Here is a 25610-nt window from a genome sequence, read left to right as displayed (position 1 = left end):
TGTGAATTGCAGACAAATCATTTGTTCATGGATTCTTAAATTTGTGGTTTGACATTTCCCAGGGTACAAATAAATAGAAAATATGTATTTCACTGGGAATTTTTATTTCTTGGTTTGAGTCAACCAAGAAATCCACGAAAATTGGTCCCTATGAATATAAGTACTTTCACAGCACTCTTAATAAATAGGCATAACAATTAACATAATTACTAGATCTAAAACTTAATCATTTTTTAATAATTGGACAATTGATTTTGAATGAAAATTTTGTATGGTAAGTCAATGCTTGAAAAGAATTGCACATTCTGGTGGGGGGGGGAGGGCTACAATATATATACCAGCATAATGAAATAGCTAATACAGAGTGTTCATACTAATCTAATGATCCTAACTAAGAAAAGATTGCAACATCAATATTGGTGCGAGATGACATTCCTGAAATTGGTCATGTGACATGTGTACCACTCACCTGACGAGATCGAGGTAATATCTGTAAAAGTTTTTACGATAAAGAGATTTGTTTCAATGTTCCCTCAAAATTTACCCTATAGTAAAGTTTTATATTTCTAACCCTCTTCCTAATGGACACAATGGAAGTTGACTTAACAAAAACATATAGTCAAAAACTTAATCACAAAAAAATCCCATTTTCCTTTTTACCCTTTTGAAAGCCAACTTGGGAGAGGATCAGAAAATAATGAAAAATTAATGGTCCTTCTTTTCTAAAAGAACATACAGGCCCAAAATGATGAAGATCCCTTAAAGTGTTTTTGAGTTTTTGTACAAATTTTGGAGAAATAGACAGATGGACAACTGTATCCATAAATATGTCATGAAAAAAAAAAAACTAATAAAAAAATTACAATAAAATTATTCATCTCAAGGCTCTCTTCTGTTTGGTCACTAAGGGGTTATCTACATGAATCTGATAAATTACTCATTTATTTATTTATTATTAAAGTTCTGAAAATAATCCCTTAAAAATATAGAACTAAATAGTATGCTGAATTAACAATTTAGTCATAAAAAAAAAATCCAAAGGAAAATTGAACATGTCCTATATGTACTAGTATGACACATGAGCTGGATCTATATTACGCTATCTCTCATAAGCAACAGCCTGCAGGTAGGCATACAATCCTACTCAGACACATTATTCTGACTCCAAGCCAACCATTCATCACTCTATTCCCTAAATACTACATGCTTTCCTCTTTTGTCTATCCCAAACTTGACTTTTTATGAGCAGCTCAGCAGGTGTTTCTAGAAAAGCAGAGGACTCTTACCCTACTGGTGCACCTGGTCCATGCTCCCAGTTTTTAGTGGAGTCTAAGTTGCTCGTTTACTTATGTTACTTTGTATGTATCATTTTAGTTACTTAATGTTCTTTGTTGTGATTGTCTGTTTTCCATGTCTGGTCTTTGTACCTGGATTACATTCTTTAGATTTCAGCTAGAACCTTGGTTCCCTTAATTGCACTTAAAGGAGAAGCAGTGACTATCAATTTAAAAGTCCTTGGTGTGACTTTGCCTTGGATTGGACCCACGACCTCTGTCACATAAGGTGAGTACACTACCCCTCAGACCACCAAGTCATGAAAACACTTCAATAACAACTACTTCTTAATCATAGGCCTGTGAAATTTATCAAAAGAATATAATTAGAGAGAACTCAGTCAGTTTAAAACATTTATACTCAAACCCCATAGGAAACACTAAAACTAGTCTAGATAATGAAATGACTGAAAGAACATCATATAATACACTAAATTAGCAACACAAACATTAGGAGGTATTGCCCTACACTCGTACAACTCACTAAATGGGCAAAACAAACATTAGGAGGTATTGCCCTACACTCATTTAACTCAGTAAATGGGCAAAACAAACATTAGGAGGTACTCATATAAGGCTTCTCATAGACACAACTCTAGTAACGAGAAAAAAAATGTGGTTTACTGTTAAGGGGAATGACTGATACCCAATAAAAAGTACATTTACAGATGCTAGTTAAAATATTTCACTGTTTTGTGCAAAAACTTAGATATTCTAAAAAATTGGAATACTTATGGTTCTGCAAGAAAAAAAATAAGTCAATACTGGAATGAAGCCAAGCAAATTAGATATTTAGAAAAATCCTTCTTTCCTCTAATTGATAATGAAGGTTGAAGAATAAAATATCTGAATGGTTTCTTGTGATATTGATAGTATATGGATTACTACTGGAATGGAATGGATTTAAATAACTTTACACTTATAACAATAAATAGAAAATAAGCTTTGAAGAAGGGCAATAATAACAAGACCTTGCCTTTGATCTTGAGTTGTTCTCCATTCACAAGACCCTCTTTTATCTATACTGTATAGCAGGTGTAAAATTTGGCTTTTTTGAGGCAAAAGAATTAGTGAAAATTTTGCCAATTTTTATTTTTGCAGAAGCTAAGGAAAGCTAAATACTTTAGGTCAAAGTAAATATTATGGAACATTTTTTAGTGTTTTGGATAGACCCTTTAAATAACCTAGAATTAGCACTCTGCGAAAATTACTCACTATAGAGTATTTTAAGACCTTAACCTTTAAAAAAAAAGATAGCCGATAGAGTAAATTTGGAAACAGAAATATGATCAAGTGACTTCAGTTTCCCTAGATTGAGCATCTTAAAGGTCAAAGAGTAAAAAGCACAACTTGACTGTGTCTGAAAAATAGCCTTACCCGAAAACTTCCAGGATTTTATTTTCAATTTTTTAAAAGAAAATGGACACTGATATGTAATAAATGTTCTAAACCTAAAGTTTAGATTCTAAATTGTAAAATGAAATTAGTTCCTCCCTTCCTACTTACCTATAAACCCACTGTGAACAATAAGAGTTGGCAAAGGGCAAACAAATATTATTTATTAAGGCCTTGTTGACTTGTTCCATACAACAGTTTTTAGCGGAGTCCGAGTTGCTCATTTACTTTTGTTACATTGTATTTTTTTGGTTATTTTACATTCTTTGTTGTTTTTGTTTTTCCATGTCTGGTCTTTGTCCCTGAATTACATTCTTTTGATTTCCGCTAGAATCTTAGTTCCTTTGATTACTTATAACAAATGACGAGGCCAAATTGAGAATATGATAGATCTGAACAGTTACATACAACTGACTGGGCTAAAATGGGCATACTCTTAGAATTATGGAAAATAGTATATAATTGGACCAAGTATAAACCACAAGGTTTGTTTTAGCAAAAAAAAAAAAAAGTCCAAAAAAATCAAGAATCAAAAACTTTGAAGGAATTCAATAATTGAATGTAAAGGCTATATTACACGAGTGAACTAAAGAGAATTTTGAAAAGGGATTACTGCATTATATTTATGTCAGTAAGAAGTATGAGAACTCTATGCTAAAGGATCATGTTATGTCCATTACACAATCTTAAATGTTTGTTCAGTTTTTCTTATATATGGAACAAAAAGTGGTTGCATAAGGTATTGATACAAGTAAGCACAAAAAACCTGAAAAGGACTTGTAAGGTTGCCATGGTAATATGGAGTTCGACCATTGGCAAGCATTAGAAGAACTCAGGTCTACTCAAAGAACAGAAGGCACATAAAATGAAATACATAATATGTTTCATTCCAAAAAAATCATTTGTATTGTGTAATGCTGAGTCTAGAGTATAGAAATTTCACCAATATAAACATGCCTACCAGGTTATGTGAAACATCAGTACATTCTCTAAACAAATCACAGAAATATATTCCTAATTATAAAGCTTAAACACAAGCAAGATTTGAAGAGACATACATTTCAATTCCACAATAGGAAATCTCAATTCTAGCATTGGTAATCCACAATCCAATATTGTTATTACAAGGTCAATCTTGTTTGCAAATAAATCCATACCATGTTAATGCATTTCACTCTATATTTGGATTATACCATGCCCCAGATGTGATTTTGTTTTGAACAGATGTGAAAATCAAAACATTCTCATATTTTCAACATTAAAAATGCTGTAATTGGCACCAACTTGTTTCCATACCTAAAAATGGAGGACATATAGAATAGGCCATGGTATCATATGGTACAATTCTACACATACTGTGTTGTATTGATTTAGTAGGAGACAATATTGGAAACAAATCAGATAGAAAGATCTTACTTTAGCAAGGTGGAGCCTTCCATTTGAGGCGCGTGTCGTCAAAAGCATATGATTTGTGAAGAGGAAGACCTGCCTCACGACCTCCTTTTTGGAATCCTTAAAAGAGGTGCTTAACGATCCAAGACGTCCTCTGCTGGATTTTCCTTTCTCATGCAGAATCTGCAGCAATGGTCCTAAAACAATGAATGAAAACACAAGTTAATGAGGTCACATATAAATATAGACCCCTTAAATGACGGAAATAGAAGTCAAAAGATATTAAACTTATTCTGAGCATGTGCATTTACAGTAGAAAAAATGGAGTGAAATTCTGCCATCTGGTGGCAAAAAAAGAAACCTTTATTGACCAGATTGGATTTTATCATTAATATTATAATTATTATACACATATTAAACATGTGTTTTGTTCATCTCAATAACAGGAATATGATCAGAGTAAAGCCAATATGTTTGCCAATCAATATTGGTTTCTTATTGATCCACAATACAAGCTCATTAGTTTATAGCAAATTAAAAACCAGCGATTGACAATATAACATTGTGTACCAGAGATTTGAGGCTAAATACAGTTCACATATTGATTATACTATCAATTTTTACCGCTATATTTACGAATCAATCAGCAAAGATTCAGAGACAGTTTATTTTATATATAGTATCAGTGAACATTTGAGGAAAATAATATTGGAATTTTTTTTTCAAGGAAATGTTTTTATTGGGCTTTAGGAAGAATTAACCTGTACACAATATAATTGGATTTTTTTTTAGCTTTACATTATCCAATGAGAAAGACAACAAAGCAGTAGATATCCTTCAATGGCAGCAGACACATCCAAACTTACATAAAAATGACTCTGACTTCAAATTAAAAGCAACAGAAGATAATTCATACTTATTATGCTCAACTATATCCTTAATATCCAAAGAAAAAATCCACAAAAATTCAATGTTAGCAAACGTCAGAAGTAGGCATTGAAGTTACCATTAAGAATTTGCATTGAAAAGGGGAGGTTACTCACAAAACTTATGTATAATATTTTGGGGAAAAAAATCAAACTGACATGAAATAGAAAAACATTGTACAAAACATGGGAAGACTTATGTTTAAAGATAAGTCTTAAATACATGTATTTGACAACTTTTTATTTACTAGTTAAACCAAGTAGATAGAAGATAACCAATTCTATGGTAATAACCAATAATGCCAAAAAAATATTTTCCCTCTATTATGTATACAATTTCTTGTGGTTTTAATCTACAGCTTTTGAGGTTTGGTCAGGACTGGATGAATTTGAAGGTTTTTTGTCAATTTAAACAAGATTTATGCCAACAGAGATTAAAGTTAAGAACCACAGTATTTTCCTATATATGTTTGGAAGTATTATTTCCTTACAAACAGAGGAAAATCCTTTCATCATAAAAGTTATGCTGGGGCTAGAATCTACACATTAACACAAGCCATAATGCACATTAATTTTGCATGCTTGAACCTAAATGCAGACTGCACTTTGAGATAAAACTAGAAATATTATAAGCAAACTCACAATGAGAATAACCCTGCTTCAAATGAACTCAAATGTAAAACATTTATTTCTAATTTATCTCCCTTTGGAGTCATCCAACAGTGATTTTGTTCCTTCATGCACATTTACATATAATATCCATCCTTCCTATGAAATTCCATAAAAATCCATAGAACCATTTAAGGGGAGTTGCACTTACAAGGTTGTAACATGTAAAACCAATAATTTAGATTATCTCCCTTTGGAGTCCTCCAACAAAAATCATGTTCCTTCACACACATCTACATATGATACCCAACCTTCCTATAAAACTTCATCAAAATCCCTTGAGCATTTAAAGAGGAGTTGCTATTACAAGGATTGTGGATAGATGAACAAACGGACAGACAGACAGGGTGATTCCTATATACCCCTAAAATTTCTGACAGATACAAATCGTTTCCAACAATACCATTGAAATACATTGTATCATCATTAGGATTTTGACATTTTGGACTTGTACTTAGGTCATATTCGATTTTGACTAATCATTATTTTGTACATGATATCAAAATGTTATTACCAGTTACAGGTATGGATCTATTTAACATGGGAAATTCTATAAAAACCAAACACAATGAGCCAACAAAACTAAAGACATCCTGTTAAAGGATAAGGATTCAGATGTATAGTGCCTGCACCCTAAATCCTTTCATCCAGTAAGAGAGTACATACAAGACTATTAGGCCAAAAAAATAATAGTTTTGTTTCCTGCTACCAGCATGAAAAAATAGGTTAGGTAGGTAGGGAAATTATTTTTTCTTAAAAAAACATTTTACATTGAGTAAATGGGTAAAACAATTTCGACTTTCACAATGCTTGAGTCAAAATTACCATAAAATGTTTAGAATATGCACAAAAGGATAGCAGGGAGACATATTATTTTTTTTTGCCTTACTTTATAATCAATCATTACTAAAGGCATGAAGCCTCAACAGAAAATATACAAACAGGACTCAGGATAGGTCAGCAGTCAATTGTAAATAAAATGCTTTACAGGGTGTATCATGATATGACTGCAGGGTCAAACCCTGAACAATTGGGGCAAGTATGGACACAGATTTCAAGCTTGATGTACCTCTGAATTTTGATTATGATAAAATAATTGACACAGAAAAAAATTAACCAGAAAGTGGTCCCTTTTTTGACCATTATTCCTCAATAAGCACAACCCCCAAGAATCAATCCCAGCCTTCCTATGGGAGTACAATTGCAAAGAGATCAATTTAATTATAGTTAAAATATTATCTACAGTCATGATATGCTTGTTTCTGGCCCCATTTTTAGCTAATTACATTGTATTCATTATCATTTCAAGTTATATCAATCAAAATCAATCCCTGCAATCTTGTAGTACAATATCAAAGAAATTCATTCACTTATAGTCAAGTTATTGTCTATTGACAGAACATTTATTTAATTTTGCTCCTTAATTCCTAAACACTTTAAGACTCAGCATGATACCAATTTGCCAATAAAACATCAATTTTTTTTTTTAGGTATCAATATAAAAAGCAGTACCTGTAAGACTCAAATTGATCATAAGTTATGATCTCAGAGGGCTAATTTTCTATTGTGACATCATTACCTTCAATCAACTTTACACTTCAGACTTTTTGTGAAATTACGTTTTACACTTCAGACGTTTAGTGAAGCTGTCACATTTGAGTCAGAATAAAGTTATTATTACTCTTATATCGATGTGATATGTTAAGTTAAAAAAGTGCTTTCATTTAACAAATACATGTATTATTCAGGTCATGATTCAGGTGAAAGTATATAACATTCACATTATAATATTCTGCTAAAATGGATAAGATCAACATACAAGTATTCATGGTTAAAAGTCAAATAAAATCCATACAAGCTGTGTACATTTTAAATATCAACACCATGCAAATTTAGAAAAACATCAGTTGAATACAGTTATAGTTATAATATGCACGAAAGTACTGGTATTCATGATGTAGAATGAAGCAGCTACTATAACTGTTTTCACTGCTAGTGTCATGGGTTGAAAGTTTTTCTGGCTGAAATATAAATTAAATATTTTAAAATAAAAGAGAAGTTTTAATGTAATTGCTTATAGCAGAGTTAGAAATAGTAGCCTGCCCGCCAGCCCGTGACTGGCTATTTTTGGGCAGGACTAGCCAATTTTAGCAAAAATTCATATAGTAAATTTATTGAAAAATTGTATTCAGGACTGGCTAGAATTTGAGTGAGTTTCCTACCCTGCTTATAGCCAGATATTAAGTAATGCATAGATCAAATGATTTAGTCGTCCACCTTTTGTTAAAGTCTTCCTCCTCAGGGGGAGGTCTTTTCAGTAATTCATCCAATTATCATATTTCTTCTTTACTGGATGGATTTGGCAAAGAGTGTATGCATTAAATGAATATATATATGACACTTCAGTCAATCAATCCACCTGTTAAGGACTTGTGGGTAATTGGCATATTAACAGCCTGTGAGTTATCTCCCCTATGCTTATTTGTCTTCTGGCATAAAGGACAAACATGTTACAGATAGAGACAATCTAAAAGGTACAAAATGTTTAGCTAGTCCTTTGCTAAAATCAATGACTTGTTGGTAACTCAATCAAACAATCCATGTAGGAGTCATCATCAAGTTCTGTTAATTTTTCATTTAAACTAGAGGCTAAAAACCACTAATTCCACTTCCCATAGGCTTCTATGCTAATTTCACAATATTCAATGGCTTCTCTGGACTTTACCTTAACTTTAACCTGCAGAGGACTATATATCAGCATGATTCTACATATGTCAGCTCACAATCCTCAGAATGGCATGTGGGGTTAGCAGACTTGCAGTGCAGTACTGGTCACCGGAAGTGAAGGGTCTATAAATAGCATGGGAAATCCCAGTGTTTTCACAAGATAGCAGTATATTTAAAAATCATTATCGAGATTAGGCTTCACATCACAAGAAGCAAAATGCACCTATAAAATGTACAGAAATGTTTTTCCTTTCAGAAACTGTTTAAATTTTTTAAATAAGATGAGAACTTTTTTCACAGCACTATGAGGAACAGGGGTAATTTCTGTGTAGGACTATTTTTGCGTACGTTCCGAATGCTCATTGGTTGAATTGGTGGTCTGTAACCTAAAGGGTCACTTTTTGTCTTAGAAAAAAATAAATAACTATACAGGTATCTTCCTACACACATACTGAATGCATTTGCAAAGTTTCAGTGAAATGTGACAAGCACTTTTTTAAATATTTGATTTTTAAATATAGGGTAACCAAGTTGTGCGAGCAAAAAAGTGACAATATTCTACCATACTTAAATGCATTAAGTATTTGCAAAGAACTTTTTCAGACTTTTCAAATAAAAAAAATCAATCACAACTTGTTTTTTAACAATATTAATAAAGAGATAGATTTAAAAGTAATCATTTTCTGAGAAATTGGTCTATTTTTAAAAATTTATTTCTGACATGCCTCCCCCTTTTTCTTGATCACATGTCAAAAATCCTAAATCTTTAAATTTTCACAAAAGGTGATATATTTGGCTTTAAATTTGTAAATACAGTGTTTTCACATTAAAACATGACCAGTAAAGGGCACCTAAAGCAAAAAAAGTACTCAATAATGGATTTTCCATGTTGCCATAGGGGAATGCTTATATGGCCTTAACCGCAGTAATGAAAGTGAGTTTTTCCTCATTTCTAACCTAATTTTTGCTCAAATCTACACAAAACTTGATTTCAAGTGCTTATTACCACCATATTTAGGTAAATATAGCCCTCAAAATTTAATATTTGATATTTTTACTAAATTTTCTACACTTTTTACAAGATAGGACATAAAAATCAGCCAAAAAGACCAATTTTTCATAATTTGGACCTATAACTTAAAAAAATGCATATTTTGAAGGATTTTTGTAGTGTATTCCTCTCATGGCAAAGTTAACAAGATCTTCAAGTAGTTTAAAGCTATTTCAAGAAACTTTTCATTTTGCCATGGCTTCAGCTTAAGGCTAAAAACCACTAATTCCACTTCCCATAGGCTTCTATGCTAATTTCACAATATTCAATGGCTTCTCTGGACTTTACCTTAACTTTAACCTGCAGAGGACTATATATCAGCATGATTCTACATATGTCAGCTCACAATCTTCAGAATGGCATGTAGGGTTAGCAGACTTGCAGTGCAGTACTGGACTCCGGAAGTGAAGGGTCTATAAATAGCATGGGAAATCCCAGTGTTTTCACAAGATAGCAGTATATTTAAAAATCATTATCGAGATTAGGCTTCACATCACAAGAAGCAAAATGCACCTATAAAATGTACAGAAATGTTTTTCCTTTCAGAAACTGTTTAAATTTTTAAAATATGATGAGAACTTTTTTCACAGCACTATGAGGAACAGGGGTAATTTCTGCGTAGGACTATTTTTGCGTACGTTCCGAATGCTCATTGGTTGAATTGGTGGTCTGTAACCTAGAGACTCTAAAGAATCGCTCACTTGGTGCACTAAGCAACATTCTATTTTTGTAAAAGCAACCATGTTTTTTTCTTTTTTTTGGATAAAAATTCCTAATGCTCATATTCAAGCAACAATCACATCAATTTCATTACATTATGTCCAGTCATTTCTGAGAAGAAATTATTTTAAAGTAATAACACAAAAAATAGCAAAACTAGAGGCTCTAGAGAGCCATAAACACCCAACTGGACAAAAATAGTCTTTAAAGCTTTCTAAAGCTGGACTCTTGACCTTACTATACTATTGTCACAAGAATTATTTAATCAATACAGAGCATCTTATTTGTCCACATGGTTTTCGTATTATAAAATAAATCTCTAATTGTCATTTTTTCTCTTCAAGGGCATCAACTCCAACATTGAGCAACAGATCTTTATGAAACTAGGTTGGGCTCCACTCTTCACATTGAAATACTCCCAAACAGTTATAGAAGGGAAACGCTCTTGGACCAACATGGGGTCTGGGAGTAGGCCAGAGTGTCAACAGAGCAGTCCACCTGCTAGTAGGACATACTTTGACTGATTTCTTCGGTCAGGTATCCCGTAGGCTGAACTTCACTACCTCCCACTACTAACAGACATCTACTAACACAAGCCCCACAAGGGGTGGTCTGTGAGATTTACAAGGATAGTCAAGACCGTAAAAACCACAAATCAGAGGTCGGTCTCACCATGCTGAACAATTTTCCCCCTAGAAAATTGGGCTAAACTCTATGGTTTTCAAGTTATTTCAACAAATTTTTCAGTGGTGGCCATGTTTTCAACAGACAAAAAGTTGTTAAGGATATCCTAACAAACATTTATGCAATGTTTGGTTACAATCCATCCTACAAGTTATCTAAGAGGAGATCTTAAAAAAATCCATTTCAGGACCCATAACTTATTCATTTGTTAACGGATCTTTCTGAAAATTTCGGCATTCACGTACATGTAGGTAATCCCATCATTCTGAACAATGTCAATTCCTGCCAGATTTAAGACAAACCCAACTGTTTCTGAGTAATTTGCATAATTCTTCACTTTGATCCCTATGGTCTATTTTTAAAAATGCATGCCATGTTTTTTAAAGATCGACAATTCCCACTCATATATTGCTTAACATATTCTACATAATATTCATGCAAATTTATGTGTTAATCCATCCAGTAGTTTCAGAGGAGAAGATTTTCAAAGTTGGAAATGTAAAATTTGAGGAAAAATCCATTTAAGAACCCATAACTCATACATTCGTCAATGGGTCTTTCTGAAAATTTTGGCATAGGTCCATATCATCATGCTGAACAATTTTACCTCCTACCAGATTTTAGCTAAACCAAAGTGTTTTTGAGTTATTTGCATAATTCTTGAATTTGACCTCTATGGTCAATTTATAGTAACTGTGGCCGTATTTTTCACAAGATCAGAAATCCCCACACACAGATTGTTTAACATGTTCTACATAATATTCATGCAAAGTTCATTTCAATCCATCCAGTGGTTTTAAAGGACAAGATTTTCAAAGTTTGAAATGTAAAATTCGGGGAAAAAATACATTTCAGGACCCATAACTCATTCATTCGTCAATGAATCTGTCTGAAAATTCGACATAGGTCCATTCCATCATGCTGAACAATTTAACCTCCTACCAGATTTTAGATTAACCCAACTGTTTTTCAATTACCGGTATTAGCATAATTCTACAGTTGGACAACTATAATCTATTTTTAGTGACAGATTTTATATATTCTATTTTTAGTAACGGTGGCCATGTTTTTCGATGGATCAAAAATCCCAACCACAGTCCTATGCAGAACACCCTAAGGAACATTCAAACCTTGTTTGGTTCTAATTGGTCTGGTAGTGTCTGAGGTGAAGATTTTTGAAGAAATAACATTAAAAATAGCAAAAAAAATCAAAATAGGGCAATAACTCCAACAGATTTGGCTTAACAGGTTTACACAAAAATGTGACCACTAATAGATCTCGTCATGCTTAACACTTTAATCCTGTCAAATTTTTGGTAAACCTAGCAATTTCGGATATATATATATGCGAAAATCTTCTGTCTGACACCTATGTTCTATTTTTAGTAACAGTAGCCTGTTTTTTGAAAGATAAAAATTCCCCCCAATCAGTTCTATGCAAAATACCCTAAGAAACATTCATACCAAGTTTGGTTTAAATTTGCCAAGTTATTTCAGAGGAGAAGAGTTTTGAAAAATTGTTAATGACAATGGACAACAAAGACAACAATGACGAAAGACGCCAAGTAACGGCCAAGTCAGAAATTTGAAATAAATCCATCCATTGAGAGCCAAGATAATTGCCACGAAATTCAGATGGATGGAATGACAGTCAGAATTACCAACTTATGGACAAGGTTATTCCAATCATACCACACACTTAGTGAGACAATTTAACAATTTCTGAGTCAATGAATGACCCAGAAAAAAGAAACATACAGTGACGGAAGCATAATAGATAGTCATTCCAAAATTTTTTTGACCATATTTTAAAATATATAAAATAGGACAATTAACTTCATACAGGCCCATGTGAGGGCAAAAGTTTTTTTTTTCTTTTAGTTATTTGTACAGTGTATTGCTTGAATGCCTTCAACACTCCTATATATTGCAGTAATGGCCATTGTCATACATGTAGTTGTGAGGGGTTGGTAAAATCTGACCTAAAGTGGATATCAAATACCTTTATTTAAAAAAGAGTAATATTAGTTGAATACAATAAATAAAATTATTTAAAGGGGATCTATTAAAAAATGAAAATCATATATACATATACTTAGACTAACTTGTAATTCTCAAGTGTTTGAAACTTTGGATTAGACATATAGACAAAGAAAGATAACTGTGATCATCTCATTCACTTAGAATTAAATGTGGATCAATAGCTAAAAAAAACAGATAAAAAAATAAACAGTTGTAGTTCAATAACAGATGATGTAATAGTTGGACAAGTAAAAAGTTACTGAATAGGAAATTTAGTTTTCTACAAAAAAAAACAGGTTATTACCAGTTTTACTTTTCCTTTCAATACTTTCTATGTAGATATGTTTAATTGTTGTTGTTTTTAAGTAGCACTCCAGCTAAGAATCATGCAAAATGTGATACATGGTTGGAAAGCCTACATATTTTTATTTTTGATGCTTTAGTAAACAGAAATTTACATTTGGTTTTTCATATAACTCATGCTCATAGGAGATAAAAATTGTATAGAATGCACTGTAGAATTCAAAAGTAAGGGAGATAACTCTGTAATGGACACCCAAATACAATAGAATCTATTGGATTTTCAATGTTGATTATCTATGATTGATTATGAATAATTACACATTTCATAACATAGACCCATAAAACAACTTAATTACAAAAATAAAAAAATGTAGCCTTTTTTGGGGTGTATCACATTTTTCATGTTTTGCATGATTCTTACAAAGACAGCTACTTAAGAATCAAAGCAGAATATTCCCAAACTAATCAAAATTTGTCCCTCTCCTAAAACAGTTTGTAGAAGCTCCTGTGCAATAAATATTTCACTAAAGGTCACACAAATAGTCAGTATACATACATACATATATTACACATATATGAAATCTAGTGAAATCAACAATTTTATTGACTCTACTGATAAACAGTTTTTTTTTGGTTTATGGATCATTGACAGTATTAAACAGTCTACAAGTATATTCTCATTCTGGGGTATCACATGGACAAAAATGAAGTTATCTAGGAATATTTACAGTTTAACAGACCTGACTTGAACAATATGGCTTCATCCCAGTCTATAAAGAGAGGACAGCTTCCATCATCTTTTCATCTTTGTGAGTCAAGTCCTAACATTCAATTTCAGTGCATGGATAGCAATTTGTTAATGTGTCAAAAATGCAGAGACAAAAATCATGTGAAAATTAAGAATGCAGAGAGACATAAAGTTGTGAACATCAAAGACATTGGAACTGAAAGTGAAATAGATTTTACAAACTTTAAGTGTGATGATCATTCAGCTTTCTGTTGTCTTCTCTGTAAGTCATGTGACTTCCTTGTTTGTCCAACCTGTGTGGCTAAAGGTCATAAGAAACATGACCTCATAGAAATAAACGGACATCGGGAAAAGCTTGAACAAATTAAAAAAAAGAAAAAAATTACAGAGAAATATTTGAGCGCACTAAAGGCAGTTTTAGGTAACATAGAGCAAATCAATTCAATGCACAAGGTTAAAATAGTGGAAGAAGAAAAGAAAATTGAACACCACAGAAAAACTTTGAAAGTGGCTGTTGATTTTCATATTAACAAACTTTTAAGTGATCTTAAGCAGAATGATAAAGAGGTGATCACTGCCATAGACTCTGGTATTCAGACCATACAAAGGACAGAGCAAGAAGTCAAAACAAAAGATAAGATACTAGAAGAACTGTTGATTCTAAAAAATTTTTTACTGGTACTTTGAAGTTGTCATCCCAGGACAATAATGTACCACTTACTCCATTAATATTCATATCCATACCAACATTTATACCAGGAGACATTACTTCATCTCATGTTGGTGAACTTTAAAGCAAGTCAAATAAATCATCAGCAAGTCCTGGTATTAACCTACAAATCATTGAAAAATATCTAACATCTATCTATAGCACGATATGTATGTCCATGTAGAGATGATTCCTTATGGATAGGTAGTGATATAGATGAATTAGTACATAGTGTCCAACTAGACAAGGACAAACTGAAAGTAATATCTATCAAAAACACTCTTAACTATAGAATAGCTAGCACTACATCAAATGACCTCCTCATATCTACTGATGAATCCAGACTACAACAGATCAGCTGTAAAACTGGTCAGATCAGTGACACTAGGTATGATGTGACACCATTAGCGGCTACATCTGTTCACATTACAAGGGAGGAGAAAGTCATCATTAGAGGATATAATTATGAAACAGACAGGAGGGCTGTGTTTGTCATGGACAAAGATGGAAGACATGAGAAGACCTATGAAAAAGATAAACACAACAAACCACTGTTTAATTATCCCTATGACATCACTAGTTCCAGCAATGGCTACATAAATGTACCGGTAGTTGACTGTGATTCTGATCATGAAAGAGGGAGAATAGTGGTGTTATCTCAGGAAGGTGACATCAGAAACATTTACAATGGACATTCTGGTGTTAACAAAGTCGTACCATTCTTCCCAGTTGATAGAGCCACCTCACCAAGAAGCAATGGATAGTTGTGGACTTACAAACTAATTACCTACACATCCTGGACAACACTGGACAGCTACTGTCACTGTATGACACCAATGATGCTGGGATACCTATTCACTAGCTTTTACTTCAACTGGATCACTCTGGATTGGTTGTTCTACACCACTGGGTAGTGAAGCCAAAGACGCTAAGCTGTACCATGTCAACTTATCAGGATTCTGAACATCTCATTTTCTATTTGTAAATCTTAACAATCAAGCAGCTCATGCAAGTACTTTTTCAATGACATTTTTGTGTAGAAGTTCTACTTTCTATCCTCTATTAAGAAGACATTAGATAACTTTATAAGTCAACCATCTTGTCTCTTCAGTGCATTAAAAAAATCCAAAGAACAATGGGTGAATAGCAATTATGTTCAAACAAAGCAAAGCCAGGAACAACTCTAGATTTTCATATCAAAGGATTGTACTGTATTAGTTCTTTACCTTTCGATTTTCTTGTTTATTATTATATATGTATGTGTGATTCACATGAACAATTGTTTCTCATTTTGTACACAGACTTCCACTTGAATCACTTTAGACAACTTCATATATCACAGTGATTTTAACCATGCAACTTTCTTATAGAGATACATTTTCAACAATCTTTAGTCATGCATATGATTATGTTTGTGATTCCATAGGAACTTGGATAAAGGACTTTTGTTTGGACACAGTGTATTCTATATGATTTAATGTTTCTATCCACACAACATTGACTTAAATACATTTAACTACATTGTTCTACATCTTCAATTCAAGATTATTATCAGACTACATTAGCACTGAAATCTATGGGTTTTCAACTCTGTATACTTTTATTCTCCATACTCAATTAAAACCCTGGCTCAAAAAACATTATACATCAATGTTATTAAAAAAAAAAGACAATACACCTAGATACAAATATGTAGTTCTTGGCAGAGATTCCTCATACTTAAAAAAAAATAAGTCCAATTCATCTTCCGAATATATTGAAGAAGTTTTCAAAATATGCTGGAATTTTTTATCAACAATATATTTGTCCAGAGTGGTGGATATGTTTTTCAACAAATGTTTGGCATTCCTATGAGACAAATTGTGTTCCTCTACCTGCTGACTAGACTTGCTACAAGTCCCTCTTTATTATTTATATGACACAGAAAATCTATGTAATTAACCTCTGTGATAACACCAGTACTAATTTCTGTGAAAGAGTACACTTGCTACAAGTCCCTCTTTATTATTTATATGACACAGAAAATCTATGTAATTAACCTCTCTGATAACACCAGTACTAATTTCTGTAATAGTTAGTAGATTTACTATTAGAGGGATACATGCATGCAATCAATAAACTTTTTTTATATATTCTTTAATATAAAGAGAGGGACTTGCAGCAAGTCTACTTGCTGGCCTATTCCTTCACTCTTATGAGGCTGACTTTATAGCTGATCTGATTCAAAAAGAAATAAAAAGGTTTAGCTAGATCCTTTAATCTCAGTTTCTGCTATATAGATGAAAAAAAAAATGATAAATCGCATCTACCCCATGGAACTTGGATACTACAGACTCTGTGAAGTCAGCCTTATATCTTGACCTTCACTTAGAGATGGATGGTAAACGAAAACAACTGACCAAACTATACATCAAATGCAATGACTTCTCATTCCATAATGTTAACTTTCCCTTCATCTGTGGCAATATCCCTTCAGCAACTGTGTATGAAGTTTTCATATTACAAATACGTTATGCCAGATCTTGCCGTGACTTTACAGACTTTCTCTATCACACTAAACTTCTTACAATAAGGCTTCTGGAACAGGGTTATATTGCTACGAGATTGAAGTCTTCACTACAGAAGTTTTATGGTCATCATCATGAAATTGTGCATTTTACGGTGTATCCATCTGCACTATGAAAACTGATTTGTTCAACGTGTCTTAGTTTTCCTTTTCTCTTTCATATACCCCGGACTTAATTTTTCATGAACAACTGGGCTGGTGTTTCTAGAAAAGCAGAGGATGCTGACCCTACCGGTGCACCTGGTCCATGCTCACAGTTTTTAGTGAAGTCCAAGTTGCACATTTACTTTTGTTACTTTGTATGTATTATTCTTTGTATATATTATATTGGTTATTTTATGTTCTTTGTTTGCATTTGTCTGTTTTCCATGTCTGATCTTTGTCACTGGATTGCATTCTTTTGATTTCCACATGAATCTTGGTTCACTGCTGGTGAATTTTGTCTGCATGGGAATCATCAGTCCAGCAGTACAATACTCTGAAAGCACTATTATTCATGGATACAATTTTTGTGGATAGCAGACAAGTGGTTGGTTCATGGACTTTTGAATTTGTTGTTTGACATTTCCCACATTACTTATAAATGGAAAATTTGTATTTCATCAGGAATTATCTTTTGTGGTTTATGTCAACCAAGAAATTAACGAAAATTGGTACCCGATGAATATAAGTACTTTCGCAGTAATTGTTTTAACAAGAAAAATGAATGAAAAAGTGGCTCAGATGTTGCTTAGTTCAAAAAGGTTCAAACCTGACAACAGACTGGACACACTGTTGTGTTGTAGGACTGAGGTTTCCCAAGATGGGAATCCTAGCATGCTCACATCTGGTATGGATAGTGCCCTGACAATTCCAACAAAGAGTACAGTACCTGAACCGATCTGAGCAACCAAAGTTGCAATCTGTGATTGATCATCAATCAGACTCTGATCAGTCATTGATCCGTCAAACCAATCCATTAATAGCATCATGTGACCACAGAGCGGTCAATATGTTTTACAGAATCCATTGTTTCATTTGTCAATTTTACTCATATTTACATAAAGCAATAGATTTAAACACCAATAAATTACTTCTAAATACAATATGTGGATTTACTATCATTACTTAAAGTAAATTTAATATGGTAGCATTTTGAAATGGAAATTCTTAAATTTACATGAACCAGTTATCTATCATTTTAAAGAACAAAACATTGATCAGTTTGGTCACACTGGTAATGGGTTATTAATCTGAGTCAAATAGCTGCACTAATCGGTTCAGGGACTGTACCAAATCACATACTCAGCCTGCTGTCCATTTATTCCAGTGCAAAACTCATACTATTTCCAAGTAATCAAACCATGTTCCATTAGTTTAAATGATATATTTGACTACAACGATGACAAACCACATTACACTACATCAAAATGTTGAATTAAAAATTGCTAAACATGCAACATTCTAATAAATGACTCTTTCTTCACCAGTACCCTTATGAACAAAACCTTTCACACAAGAAGTCGTAATGACTCAAGTTGCAAATCACCAAACTTAATCTTTGGATTAGAATGCAACTTATGTAGGATAGTATATGTAGTCAATACCTTATAATATATAACATAGGACAATTACTGTGAAAGTACTATAGTTTGTGGGGTACCAATTTTTGTAGTTTTCATGGGAAGGCCAAACCACGAAATTTGATTCCTAATGAAAAGGAGATTTCATTGGAAGTGTATACTGAAAACCTCAAAACCACAAATTCAAGAATCCATGAACTCGTGTTTCTTCCTTAATCCACGAAAATTGGTATTCACAAATTAAAGTACTTTCACAGTAATCTCAATCAGGTTAAAACACATGTGAGGGCAAAAGTATTTTTTTCTTATTAGTCAATTCTACAGCATTTTCTTTGGATGCCTTGAACATTCTTATATATTGCAGTAATGACAAGTATAATACATGTAGTTCTTGTTGTTGGGTGGTAAAATATGACTCAAGGTGAATATCAAAAATACCCCTGTTTTAAAGATGCATTAGCTGCCAAATTTGATCAGTTTTGATTCTAATAAATTTTGCTGACTAATGAAATAAGTTTGTAGTAATGCAATTAAAGCAATAAATGTCGATAATACCTACAGAATATTGTGAAAACAACGTTGTTTTTTTTCAAATCAGAGAAGATCGATAGGTCTCATCTAATTATTTTTTGCCATTACTTCCAAAGATTGCAGACAGGACATTCAATTAGGTTAAAATACTTTAACCTTGGTAAAAGAATAACAAAAAACAGATACACAGGTAAGCATGTGTCTTCTTTTCATTTCATTTCATCTATTTCTTGATTAGTTTTTGAACAAATAATTACCATATTTAAGCCACATTATAACACAATACATAAATTTCAAAAAGATCCTTGCATTATATTCCAAGTTCTTTCCTTTACGGCTCGAGTCCATCAGTCTTCCTTGCTGTTGAATAACCACTTTCGCTTTGCAATCATATTTGTTATCAAAGAAGTGACCCTTACAGCACATGCACGGATTAAGGTCACCAGAAGTCACATGCATACGAATTTAACTAGGTCAATATTTTGTCTTGCAAGACAATAAATATATAGACACCTATTTAATGTATTAAATGCATTTTATTTATGGATATCAAATGAAATTATACAGGAAAAGTACAATCTAGCAGAAATAATTCATAATTTTAAGATATATTTTAACAGAAACAAAAATTGATGAAAATGACAGCTAATGCAGCCTTTAAAAAAGCAATATTAGTTAAATTCAATACAAATATACATGGGGATTTCTAGAATAAACAGATTAAAAGATGTCAATCAAGAGTATGCATACTTAGACTTACTCACAATTAATTTGAATAAGACAAATAGACAAAGAAAGATAACTGTGATCATCTTGTTCAGTTTGAATTAAATGTGGATCAATAGGTCTCAGTATCGTATTAATATTCCCATAGACTTCTATAGTGAAGTGCATATTTTTAGGATTTTTAAAAAAAATATGTAAATTGATTCAATAAAACTTTCACTTATGTAGCATTTCTAAGGACATGTGAAAAAATAATTTCCCGCAACGAAAATAGGATGAGTCCACGAAGATCGGACAGAAAAGTAGTCTTGAACTATAAATAGCCATTTTCCCTACTTTCACTTTCATTTTTCACTCACCAAACCAACCTTTTCAGTGGAACATTTTTATGTTATTATGTTAGATTTTCTTTTAAAATGTTCTTCATCTCACAGTGTGATGTTTGCTCTATTTTATAAGTCATTGTTCATATCTTTTGACAAAACATTAGTTTGTAGAGAGGCAAAAAGAAAATGCACTATATTTTATAGCATCCATGTTTTGATGTACACCCGTTCAGGGATATGCAATACGATACTGGTACCAATAAACCAAAAACAGGCAAAATAATAAAGTTATACATGCAGTTCAGTAACAGTAGCTGTAATAGCTGGACATGTAAAAAGATACTGAATAGGATATTTAATTTTTTACAAAGAAAACAGGTTATAACCAGTTTTCTTTTTTCTTTCAATTCTTTCTAAGTTTTTAAGTATTTAAGCAGAATATTCCCATTTTAATTAAAACAAAATTTCTTTACTCTCCTAAAACAAGTCTGTAGAAGCTCTTTCAAAATTTCATCAAGAGTTACATCAGGAGTCAGTTTACATACATAAATGACTGCCTAGTTCTTTTCAACAGTGAAATGCACTTTGCAGATATCTATAATTTATTGGGTCTATCAATTAAACAGGTAACTACAATTTATTGATTTATGGAACACTGAAGGTATGAAAACTGTCTCCAGGTATATTCTCATTGTGAGATATCAGGAATTGCATGACCAAACAGGAAGTTTGGAGAACTGAAACCACTTTTCACTTTAAAGGCTGTGGCCAAATTGACTAAAGTTAACAATTTTACAATTTTGCAGATCTGGCTTGAGCATTATGGCTTCATCCCAGTCTGTAAAGAGAGGACAGTTTCCATCTTCCTGTCATCTTTGTGAGTCAAGTCCTAACATTAAATTTATGCTTGGATTGTAATTTGTTAATGTGTCAAAAGTGCAGGGACAAAATTCATGTGAAAATTAAGAATGCAGAGAGACATAAAGTTGTGGACATCAAAGACATTGGAACTGAAAGTGAAATAGATTTTACAAACTTGAAGTGTGATGATCATTCAGCTTTCTGTTGTCTTTTCTGTAAGTCATGTGACTTCCTTGTTTGTCCAACCTGTGTAGCTAAAGGTCATAAGAAACATGACCTCATAGAAATAAATGAAGGACATCAGGAAAAACTTGAGCAAATTGAAGGAAAGAAACAAAATACTGAGAAATATTTGAGCAATATAAAGGCAGTTTTAGGTAACCTAGCGCAAATCAATTCAATGCACAAGGGTAAAATGGTGGAAGAAGAAAAGAAAATTGAAGACCACAGAAAAGCTTTGAAAATGGCTGTTGATTTTCATATTAACAAACTTTTAAGTGATCTTCAGCAGAGTGGTAAAGAAGTGATCACTGCAACAGACTTTGATATTCAGACCATACAAAGGACAGAGCAAGAAGTCAAAACAAAAGATAAGATACTAGAAGAACTTCTAACCACTGCTAATGCTAAGAATTTTTTTACTGGTGCTTCAAAGTTGTCCTCCTACAACAGTAATGTACCATTAACTTCTTCAATATTCATGTCTATACCAACATTTATACCAGGAGACATTACTTCATCTCATGTTGGTGAACTTCAAAGCATGTCAAATAAAGAATCAGAAAGTCCTAAAATTAACTTACAAATCATTGAAAAATATCAGACACAACTATCTGACCTAACTAATGTGTGTCCATGTACAGATGGTTCCCTATGGATAGGTTGTTATGAAGATAAATTAGTACAGAGAGTCAAACCTGACAAGGATAAACTGAAAGTAATATCTACCATCAACACCACATTCTTTGGAATGGCTAGCACTACATCAAATGACCTCCTCATATCTACTGATGAATCCAGACTACAACAGATCAGCTGCAAAACTGGTCAGATCAGTGACACTAGGTATGATGTAACACCATTAGTGGCTACATCTGTTCACATTACAAGGGAGGAGAAAGTCATCATTGGAGGATATAATTATGAAACAGACAGGAGGGCTGTGTTTGTCATGGACAAAGATGGAAGACATGAGAAGACTTATGAACATGACAAACATAACAAACCATTATTTAATTATCCCTATGACATCACTAGTACCAGGAATGGCTACATAAATGTTGTTGACTGTGATTCTTATCATGAAAGAGGGAGAATAGTTGTGTTATCTCAAGAAGGTGACATCAGAAACATTTACAATGGACATCCTTGTGTTAACAAAGACAAACCATTCTTCCCAGGTGATATAGCTACCTCACCAAGAAGCAATGTGATGGTTGTGGACAAGGGGACTAGTTACCTACACTTTCTGGACAACACTGGAGATCTACTGTTTGCCTATGACACCAACGATGCAGGGATAAATTATCCATGTTCTCTAGCCTTCCCTACAACCGGATCCCTTTTGATTGGTCATTCAAGGCCAGCTGGTAGTCAAGCCAAAGATGCTAAATTGTACCAGGTCAACATAACAAGATACTAGTTATCATATTTTAGTTTGTAAATCTAAAACATCAAAGATCCTTGTTCAAGTATATTATTCACTGACTTTTAAGGAATGACTAATCTACTGGTGCATTTTTGTACAGAACTTCTACTTTCTTCATCTATTTAGAAGACATTTGATAACTTTTTATGTCATCCATACTGTCTTCAATGCAGTAAAAAAATCCAGAGGACAATGGGTGAATAGCTATTATGTTCAGAAAAAAAAGAAATCCAGGAACAATTCTAGATGTGTGACAAAGCACATGTACTTCATAGGATCAAAGGATACTACTGTATAAGTTCTTTCCCTTTCTATATTTTATATATTTATCACATGTCATAATGTGTGATTTACATGAACAATTGTTTTTCATATTGTACACATTTCACTTCCATTTTAATCATTTTAAACATTTTGATTTTTAACCACATGACTATGCAGCTTTATTATAGAGATGCGTTTTATTAGGAGAAATTCATTGTATATCAGTTGGAAAGTGCAGTAGATGCAATGTGACATTATCACAGGTTTTGTTAATTACAAATGCATTACTGGTTTTCCTGATCAAATGTGTAACAATTCCTATCAAATGTAACGCTTTCTACCAGCACCAAGATCATTACCAATGAATGTTTGAGTCCTTATTGGATTTTACTTCAGTGCCATGAACAGAAAACTAATATTGCATATGGTCTCCAACACACATTGGTAGTAATAAAATATGGTGCAAGTAAAAAATGTTACAATTGATAGGAATCATTATACAGTTGACATATACAATTACCTTATAAAGGTATTCATGCAAACTTAACCTGTTCATCACTTTGAGTCTGATTTCATTCTGTTGTTTCAAAATTCTGTGTGATATGATCAAAAACATGTGATGTCCTTTCAAATTTCAACAAAATCTGACAGATGGTCTCAATGGAATTGCACCTGGAGAAGGAATACACATGTACATAAGCTAAAGTAATCCAAAACTAACCAGATAGTTTATTTCATTTCAAAATAAACACTACAGTTTTATTAAGGCTTCACTGATTTATAACTTATGATTTCATTTCAAAAGTAAACACTACAGTTTTATTAAGGCTTCTCTGATTTATAACTTATGGTATAATGCAGGTTACAACTGCTTCATATAAGATATGTACCACTGGAAATGAAATCAAGGGTAACCATCATTAACCACAAATCCAAAACTCATTTTAAATTGGGCTGAGACAAAACAAAAATATAATAGCGACATGAACATGTCTGATTCCTAATGCTGGTAAAATTTGAACTTCCACTACTCAAGAAACTAGAGGTTTTAAAGAGCCTGAATCACTCACTTGGCTTGATAAGCAACATTTAATTTTTTGTAGCAGCCATGTTTTTTCATGGAAAAAAAGAACAAGGCTAATACCCAAGGAATAATCATATCAACTCTTATTGAATTCTGTCCTGCAGTTTGTTTGACAAAAAGATTTTTGAAAGTAATAACAAAGCGAAGTGACGGCAATAGCTCACATAGACCTTTGGGACATATGAGCTACAAATGTGTAAATAAAATGGCTACAAAGTATACTTGTCTTCATTTCAATAAAAGAAAATCTTTTACATCAATATAATGGTGTGATAGGTTTGAGTAAATCTAATGTATTACAAAATTTCATGAAATTCAAACAGCTAGTCTCATAGAAATTGCATCAAAGGTATATCTTCAATAGGTATTCTCATGTGTATATGGAAAAAAAAACAAAAACAAAATAAAGAGACAAAAACAACTTGCAGAAATCGAATAAACAGATAACAAAATATCGGCAAATTTTCTCAAACATTGGTATATTTTGACACACACAAATCATCTTTGACCCATTACCCTTGCATAATTTGTCCAATCAAAAAAATCATGTAACATCAAAATTATATGGTGCTCAAACCTTCCTACAAAACTTCAAATATGTATTATTTCTGGTCAGAGAGGAGTTGCAACATCCAAGTACCTGTGATAAACAACTAAGTTACAAGTACAAAATCTTTTAAATGAGAAAACAGCATTACACCACATTGTTATATGCTTGGAATGACAAGTATACAGGTGGACAAAGGGAGATAACTGTAAATGCATAATTTCAAAATTAAAAAAATCTATGGAGCAGCTAATGAATAGTCATGCTTACATGTAAAACTTCAGTATGATTTTTTTCCTTCTGCAAGAAATAATTATCTTCCTTTACAGATATCTACATTAAAATCCTAACCTTTCCATAAAATTTCATCAGAGTACATTAAAAGGTTAAAGGAGTTGCACTTACAAGATATGAAGAAAGACAGATGTATAGGTTGATTCCTAGAAACCCCAAAACTTAGTCTGCAAGGGGTAAAAAGCACTTAAACATACTTTACATTTCTTCTTTCGCCATTTGATATAATAATAAGGAGGGGTCAGGTTCTGACATAAAACTCTATCTCGTGTAAGTGAACTTTAGAGAAACTAAAATAGATCATTATAAATGAGAAAGAAGTCCAAAGATTGACTTACAAATAATTCAACAAAATCAGTTGAAACTACAAGTATCTGGATTCTCAAATCTGTGTTCTTGTAACAATGGTTCAATATGGATAAGCTGTAGTAAAGAAAGGGTATTACCATACAAGGACAGACTAAATGTCATATCTTCCCTTAACACCCAGGCAGAGTAAGAAATAGTAGCCTGCCTGCCTG

The 25610-nt window shown here is 32.7% G+C and overlaps 1 protein-coding gene and 2 pseudogenes across 7 annotated transcripts in view; 2 read left to right on the top strand and 1 right to left on the bottom strand.

Moving 5' to 3' along the window:
* Window positions 1–25610, bottom strand: part of LOC148621433 (ras-specific guanine nucleotide-releasing factor 2-like) — a 139298-nt gene that overhangs the window by 38533 nt on the left and 75155 nt on the right. For all 7 annotated transcript variants that reach the window (XM_088575813.1, XM_088575812.1, XM_088575816.1 and 4 more), the window contains one exon: window positions 4146–4318. In XM_088575813.1, the coding sequence (XP_088431939.1) occupies window positions 4146–4318 (173 nt within the window). The remainder of the gene's footprint in view (window positions 1–4145; window positions 4319–25610) is intronic.
* LOC148621435 (uncharacterized) lies at window positions 13893–15853 on the top strand (annotated as a pseudogene).
* On the top strand, window positions 21037–24464 carry LOC148621434 (uncharacterized; annotated as a pseudogene).

Source organism: Perna viridis, chromosome 3 (assembly GCF_037379345.1).
Source record: "Perna viridis isolate PV_CMFRI_1.1 ecotype Kerala chromosome 3, ASM3737934v1, whole genome shotgun sequence".
Lineage (NCBI taxonomy): Eukaryota > Metazoa > Mollusca > Bivalvia > Mytilida > Mytilidae > Perna > Perna viridis.
This window is presented reverse-complemented; position numbering and strand designations above follow the sequence as displayed.